At 50.3% G+C, this 6,864-nt stretch overlaps 2 protein-coding genes across 2 annotated transcripts; both read right to left on the bottom strand.

The window, feature by feature from the left end:
• Positions 1–260: 260 nt before the first annotated feature.
• Positions 261–3,253, bottom strand: LOC123060857 (basic leucine zipper 23). Its single transcript, XM_044483721.1, has one exon. The coding sequence runs from the start codon at positions 1,137–1,139 to the stop codon at positions 456–458; it is 684 nt and encodes a 227-aa protein (XP_044339656.1). The 5' UTR covers positions 1,140–3,253; the 3' UTR covers positions 261–455.
• Positions 3,254–3,626: 373 nt separating this feature from the next.
• On the bottom strand, positions 3,627–5,469 carry LOC123060864 (uncharacterized). Its single transcript, XM_044483730.1, has 7 exons — positions 5,317–5,469; positions 4,982–5,222; positions 4,739–4,804; positions 4,560–4,642; positions 4,140–4,186; positions 3,933–4,011; positions 3,627–3,833 (listed from the first exon to the last, which is right to left on the bottom strand). Exons 1-7 carry the CDS (start codon positions 5,377–5,379, stop codon positions 3,744–3,746), a joined length of 669 nt encoding a protein of 222 aa, XP_044339665.1. The 5' UTR covers positions 5,380–5,469; the 3' UTR covers positions 3,627–3,743.
• Between the last annotated feature and the right edge of the window lie 1,395 nt (positions 5,470–6,864).

Below are 6,864 nucleotides of genomic sequence, written 5' to 3' on the forward strand. Positions count from 1 at the left end.
GATACGAAAGCAGACAATGTACAAAAACAGCACTCCGTTTTGCTTGAGGCTTGTATCATCAGGTTATGTGTGGAAGAACTTTTCTGGATCGATGCTAAAGTTAACTAAGAAATTGATATGGAACAACGAGAAAGAACCGAAGACGGTGCATTTTTTTATCAGTATCATGGTCCCATCCGATTGCCTGAATACTAACGAACCCAAACCGGAGGTTCAGAGATCAAGCGTATATTGGCATTACAATTTTGTACCAGAACACATCCTCCTGAGTATAGCTGTAACCTCCTTCTATTGCTATTATATATGAGTATAAGCATAGTATCAAAACATAAGAACATCATATCAGTTATACTCACTGATCGCCCTTTCATTCCATGAGAGTGTGTTTTCACCAAAAATGTAAAACAACTCTCATGCAACAACTGCCGAAACAATCCTTGATCACATTCATAGATTCAGCTAGGGAAGCAGCAGAGCTCAACGACATCCATGGAACGCACCGGTTGTTCCGGAGCATCGATCTCCCGCGACGCGCCGCCATTGCCATTGCCGTCTTCATCGAACCTGTAATCCGCAGCCGCCGGCCCGGAGCTGTCCTCCCAGCAGGCGCCACCGACCTCAGAGTTGCCATTGTTGAAGCAGAGGGTCGGGTCGGCGCACGCCACGGAGCCGACGCTGCACTGCTTCTGGAACGGGAACGCGCCGGCGGCCTCCGCGTCGATCTTGGCCCGGACGTCGAAGAGGAGGCCCCTCAGCCGCGCCACCTCGGCCTCAAGCGTGGCGTGGCCCTGCAGCCGGCGCTGGAGCTGCTGGTTGGCGGCGCGCAGCTGCTTGACCTCCTCCTCCAGGAACGCGGCGTGCGCCTTCTTCTTCTCCCGGTACTTGCGCACGGCCTCCCGGTTCCCCAGCGGCCGGCGGGGCCGCGCCGCGTCGTCGTCCTCGCTGCCGGCGGCGAAGAGCTGGTGGGTGTGGGTGTGCAGGCAGGTGTGCGTGTGCGTGGCGGCTGACGGGCCCGGAGGGTTGCAGGTGTGCGTGTGGGTGCAGGTCGCGGCGGCGTCGCCCAGGAGGTCGCTGAAGGCGCCGGGCATCTCCGGGTGCGGGAAGAGGAATTGGCTCGGGAGGTCCACCCCGTCGTCCATTTGTGCCAGAATTATGCCAAGAAACAATCACTTTGTGTGCAGTCAGTGGGCAAGTTGCACAGCAGAGTCGCCCGGCCCGGAAAAGAAATTGGAATCAAGAACAGAGTATGTCGGACGACAGCAGCAGCAGTCTCCGGCGAAAATGGCGAGCTGCTCTGGAATCGGAGGAACACAGCTAACGGCCGGAGGTTGGACTGCGAGATTGAAGAGGCGGAAGGACGGCAGAAGCGAAGCCTCTATAACGACGAAAAGTTCAGGGGGAAGCTGGAAACCCCACGAGGGATATAGCAAGAAGAACCAAACTGGAGATAAAGAAAGCGGGAGGAATCCGGCATCAAAATCCCATCTCGGGGTCCGGGGAGCGATATGGAAACGGAATCGATCAATCGACGGACCGGCCTCTCCTCTCCGCTCACGGCACCGAGCTGCGCCTTGCAGGGTGCTTGGCTTTCCCTTTTCGCCGGCCGGCCTTTCCCTCTCTCGTCTCGCCGCCGATCTTTTTGGCGATGGTGGGGAGAATCTTGGAAAGAGGGGCGGAGGAGATGGAGCGCGACGTGACTGGATTGGAGTGGGAAAGGAGGGTGGGGGGAGAGGGAGGGGAGGGACGATCCCCTGGTTCTTGCCGGTGCTGGGAGGTTTTCGTTTGCGAAAAGACGCGATTTTGCGTTGATTTTTTCTGCTGGCTGTTGTTTCGAGCTGCCGCCACTTGGCCGGGCTTGTGTCATCTAGTTGGACCTTTTGCGCTTTAGAAATCGTTGTCAGCTTGACTATATGTCCCTCCTCCCTCTCTAACAGTGAAATGCCTCATTAGCCCATAAACTAACGGTGGATGAACTAAATTGACGGTGGATAAACAATTCAGTTCATGAACTAAAAAATCACACAGTTTATAGTCTATTAACTGGTTTATTAAGTGTACCGCTTTGGTAAAAAAAAAGGTCGTTGCTGTAATTTCTTGTCGGACACGTGTGTATGTAAAGGATGGCACCCATGAAAGTTGTTTCTATGGGGGTGGTTTCTGCAAATGACCAAAGCAAATCGTTGTCCGCTTGACTCTGTCCCTCTTTTCTCCATAATCTTCCACGGCCTTGTATAATGTTCAGTAAAATAAGCCGATTATCTTAGGCATTGGTGCTTATCTCGACAGGATAAGTGTCTAATTAAGTGTCTATCCTCAACAAATAAGCATTGATTCTTAAGAGGAGACTGTTTCTCTAAGCACCTTCTCTAAACACCATACATTATACAAGCCCTAATAAGAGTGAAATGCTTAGTTACTCCACGTTCCATAAACTCACACAAAAGCACACTTTAGTTCATTAACTTAAAAACTGCACACTTTGCTCTACTAATTGGTTTAAGTGTACCATTTTAGTTAAAAAAAGAAGTTTAGGGTTTAACTTGTCTCTAAAAGTTATGCAAAATGACCAAAGCTAAAAATTTCATGTTCTTTACCCAACTCCTCCGACCAACTCTCGCTGGTTCATCACTTTGTTGGCGTGGTGCTGGGCACCAAGGAATCGCGCGCTCGTGGGATTTTAGTTGGTTGGCGTGGAGGAACACCTCTTGAGGGAGGTGAGTATTTCAAAGTCACATGGGCATCCATGGGGATGGGGATTGAGCCGACGACCTCTAGGTCCGCACCCGCATCTCATGGTGCCCAACACCCACTTGGTCGCCCATGGTTACCACCCACGCACTTTGAGCCACATGCTAGCGCACTCCATTGAGCTTACCCACCTCCCCAGCCTCGACAAGTGCGCGTGGCCTGTTGATCGGGTAACCCCAATGAGGCCTTGATAATCGATATTGCAAAAGCGGCGAGAGTGCATAGGCAACCCCAGGTACCTTCTAGGGAAGGAAGCAATCTTGGCGGCGAATTCAGAGAGGATGTCATGTAGATCCATGTCGTGGCAACAAATGGGGAAGATCTCAGACTTTGATAGGTTAGTGACCAGACTGCTCACATCACCAAGGGCCAAAAGGATGGAGGAGATCGCATTGAGCTCTTCCTTGCTCGGGTTGGCAAAAATACCAACATCGTCCGTGAAGAGGGAAATCCAGCAAGATGCAGTCCATGCACAAATGGGTTTCCGATCCTCAGGTCCTGGAGCATTGGAAGAGGAGAGAGCGAACACCGCATCCTTGATCTCCTGCTCATAAAATAGACTTCAAGGTTTGAGAGGTCATGGACCAGGATGGCCAAGATGTCCTAGTTCAGGCCAACCTTCCTCCCAAAGGTATGATGTGGTGTAGATAGATAGATTTGCCATGTATGGTTGTGAATCCACGGGCTGCTGGAGACAATTTTCGGTTGATGACAAATTTGTTTTTATGGCACTCGATCACATGAGCATCCTAAGAAAGAAAGAAGACGTGATTGAATCATCACTTGCCGAACTCGGTGGGGTTGCGGTTGGTAAAAAGAAACCGAGAATCGTGGAAAGATCGTTCAATTGGTGGGGCCATGGGAGGGAGACGAACGACTTACAAACTCCCCTTTAATAGTAGAGATAACTGCAGAATTACTTATGCACACAAGCTCGTCGTGGGTTTCCGTGGGTTTTGTGATATAATCAATTGTTCCAAAGTTCACTTGCCAGCTCAGCTGCCCGTTTGCTTTGGAGCCGAGACGAATAACTGTCCAATCGCTTCCAGTGGAGAGACGTCCCAACTCTCTGCGTGCCTAACGACCTGAAACGTAGTGCAACCTTTGAAATCTGAATGATAGTGTGAAATAAGGGATGGATGAAATGAGTTTACATGGTTTATTTTATCCCCCTTAATTACTACCTTATATTCTTCATCTAAATCGTATGTTGTGTTCCCTCTTATGGCGATGAGGGGCTTCCACGGGAGCTTCAAATACGTCCTGAAAGTAGTGCAGAAACATTAGCCTCAAAAGCCAAAGGTAAAAAATAATGGTCATGATCAGAAGGAACAAAGACATATCTAGTAATGTATTCCGTGATGGATCATAATGTGATGTCGATGAGGCACCTTAATGTCCATGTTGCTATGATAAACTTTGTGTCGACCCTCGAACCCTGCATTCATGATTTTCAGGAGTGCAGAGAGTAGTGAAAAAGCGCGTGCTAAACAAACTTTGGTGTAAGCCACATACCATGAGAAACTTCACAAATGCCAACATTAACCAAACAAGAAGATAGTTTTATGTTTATAGTTTAGCACAAATGAGAAGTACTTAAAAAACGAGACACATATTTGATACTCCCTCTGTAAACTAATATAAGTGTTTAGACACTAAACACTCTTATATTAGTTTACAGAGGGAGTACATCACAATTCCTTTTGCAGTTTATTAACTGGTACTACCTCTGTTCTTATATTTAGAAACGGAGAATGTACAATATAATTAGGCAAAGCGAAACTGCATGGGAAGGCAAAAAAAATACTTACCTTGTCTATGTTTTCAAGTTGGAGCGAAGGGCTGTCGAAGAAGGGCACTAACAAATCCAGATTCTGGGCGTATCTAGACCTTCCTACGGAGTACAATGGTATACGAAAGTTAGTTCTTGGCAGATAAGGGTGCATCGATCTAGGTACTATTCTAGTGTTATTTGCATTTTTTTGCATACCACGGAACTTTATCGTCGGGTCTTCAAACAAGCAATCTTCAGCATATATGCCCAGAGTGAAGTTCCCTGAAATCGATACAGTATTGAGCACATTGGCTACTCAAATGCCACAAAAATCAAAAGACAATTGCTCTGAATGTGCAAATTAACTTGCTTCAGTTTCCTTTGACTGTCACACGCATTGAAAAGAAGAAAAAAAATGCTAATGCAAATCATTCAGTGTCCATACTGCAGAGCACGTACCAGTAAGGAAATAAGCACGCCGGTAGTCGGCTTCAAGAACAGCCACCACGTCGTCGACGCTGCGAAGCGACTCCGACTCTGCGTCGACGGCTTCGACAGCTTGCCTTGGCTTCTGGGGAGAGAGGGCCCTGATGAGCTCAGTGACGGCGCTGACCGCCGCCCTGACGACCGGCGATGCGTCGTCATCGCCGCTTCCGGGCGAGCCGGAGCCGCACCTGACGCCGAGGAGGAGGCGATGGTTCTGCAGGAAGACGGTGAGGGGGAGGAGAGGATACAACCAGGAGGGAATCAAGCAAAGATGGGCAGCGATTGCTTAGAGGTTCAGCGATAATCACCTTGGCGAAGGAGAGGCGAGGAGATGGAAGGGGGGACGGTCTGGCAGTCAGGCTCGGCGCCATTAGCGGCTCACAAGGATTGTCGCATGATCACATCCGGTTGGGTGCGGCCTTCCAAGCGACACGCCACTTGGCATTCTTTGCTCAACACGCCACTTGGCATTCTTTGCTCCGTTGTCTCCGTCAGTGTTCCATTTCCTGGTAAACAGCTGCCGCACAAATCTTTTTGTGACGTGACACAAAAAATCTCATGGGAACCACTCAATGTTTCACTGACTAGACTATGTTCTCAACTTCTACTTCTTGCTCCGGTTACTGAAAAAGGCTTTTGTCCAGCTTTATAAATAAAACAAACCACCGAGCACAAAGTCAACATGGTACCATCCGAACAACACACACAACGCCACCGCAGGCAAGGTCCAACACATACGCGCACAAACAATACACAAGGTTCAGCTGTGGGCACAACACAACAAGCCCAACACAGAAATGAAGCACGCACAACACATAAACGGTGGTGGCGGCGAGGTAGAGAAGATCTAATCCGGCTCTGGTGGTGGTGGGGGAAGCGGAGGAGCCATCCGAAGAGCCATCGCGCGAAGCTGGGTGATGATGGAGGTGATGGCGTCTATCTCCCTGGGCGGCTAAGCGGCCGCCAAAGCTGCAAGTAACCAGACCATTTGAACAAAGCGTTAGTAGCGCGACAAAGAGGGACATGCTGAATCACAAGCTTATTCCTAATAGTCCACAACGTCCAGGCTAGCACACCGATGGTCAACCACCCAATGTGACGAGACGCGGGTGGTAACGCCTGAAGTTCGGCGAAGAGAGCGGGAAAGTTGTTGTGGTCCCAGCTTCCACCCAGTAATTCGCGGAAACAGCTCCAGAGGAACTGCGCGGGCACACAGTTGAAGAATATATGGTTCGTATCCTCTTCAGGCCCGCAGAGCGGGCACCGCCCATCACTAGGGCCGTTGCGTTTCAGGACCTCTGCCGGGCGGAAGGCAGTCGCGAATCCATTGCCATAAGAAGATCCTAATCTTTAAGGGGAGCCGGATTGCCAAGATGGTGGTGAGAGCCTCAGGACCCGGCGAAGGGGCTATAGCCTGGTAGAGAGATTTAGAGGAGAATTGCCCACATGGCTCTAGCCGCCACCTGGTGCGGTCCTCTTCTATCTCCGGATCCGGCTCGTGCAAAGCAATGCAGTCGAGCAGGTCCTGCCACGTAGCATTCTCTGCCGGCCCAAATGGTCTCCGGAACGCGAGATGCCCTAATTAAGTCAATAAGGGCCACCGCGACAGAAATTCGCGGATCTACCGCGATGGAGAACAGGTCAGGGAAGCGAGCTGCGAAGGGGTGTCCCCAACCCATCTATCGAACCAGAACAGTGTGGCGGTGCCAGATCCAACCGCAATCGAGGTCCCGATGCCGAGGATTGGGAGGAGTTGTATGATGGATTGCCAGAACTGGGAGCCATCGGACCGCTGGCAGAAGGCGAGTGGCTGACCACGGAGGTATTTCTGCTGGATGATGCGAAGCCACAAGCCA

This window comes from Triticum aestivum, chromosome 1A, assembly GCF_018294505.1.
Source record: "Triticum aestivum cultivar Chinese Spring chromosome 1A, IWGSC CS RefSeq v2.1, whole genome shotgun sequence".
NCBI lineage: Eukaryota > Viridiplantae > Streptophyta > Magnoliopsida > Poales > Poaceae > Triticum > Triticum aestivum.

Bases quoted from the DNA above. Each gene is read 5' to 3' on its own strand.
- LOC123060857 (XM_044483721.1), bottom strand. From the start codon at position 1,139: ATGGACGACGGGGTGGACCTCCCGAGCCAATTCCTCTTCCCGCACCCG.
- LOC123060864 (XM_044483730.1), bottom strand. From the start codon at position 5,379: ATGGCGCCGAGCCTGACTGCCAGACCGTCCCCCCTTCCATCTCCTCGC. The intron at 4,805-4,981 runs GTACGTGCTCTG...TATCGATTTCAG, and splicing joins GCGTGCTTATTTCCTTACTG to GGAACTTCACTCTGGGCATA. The intron at 4,012-4,139 runs GTGCCTCATCGA...CACTACTTTCAG, and splicing joins ATAGCAACATGGACATTAAG to GACGTATTTGAAGCTCCCGT.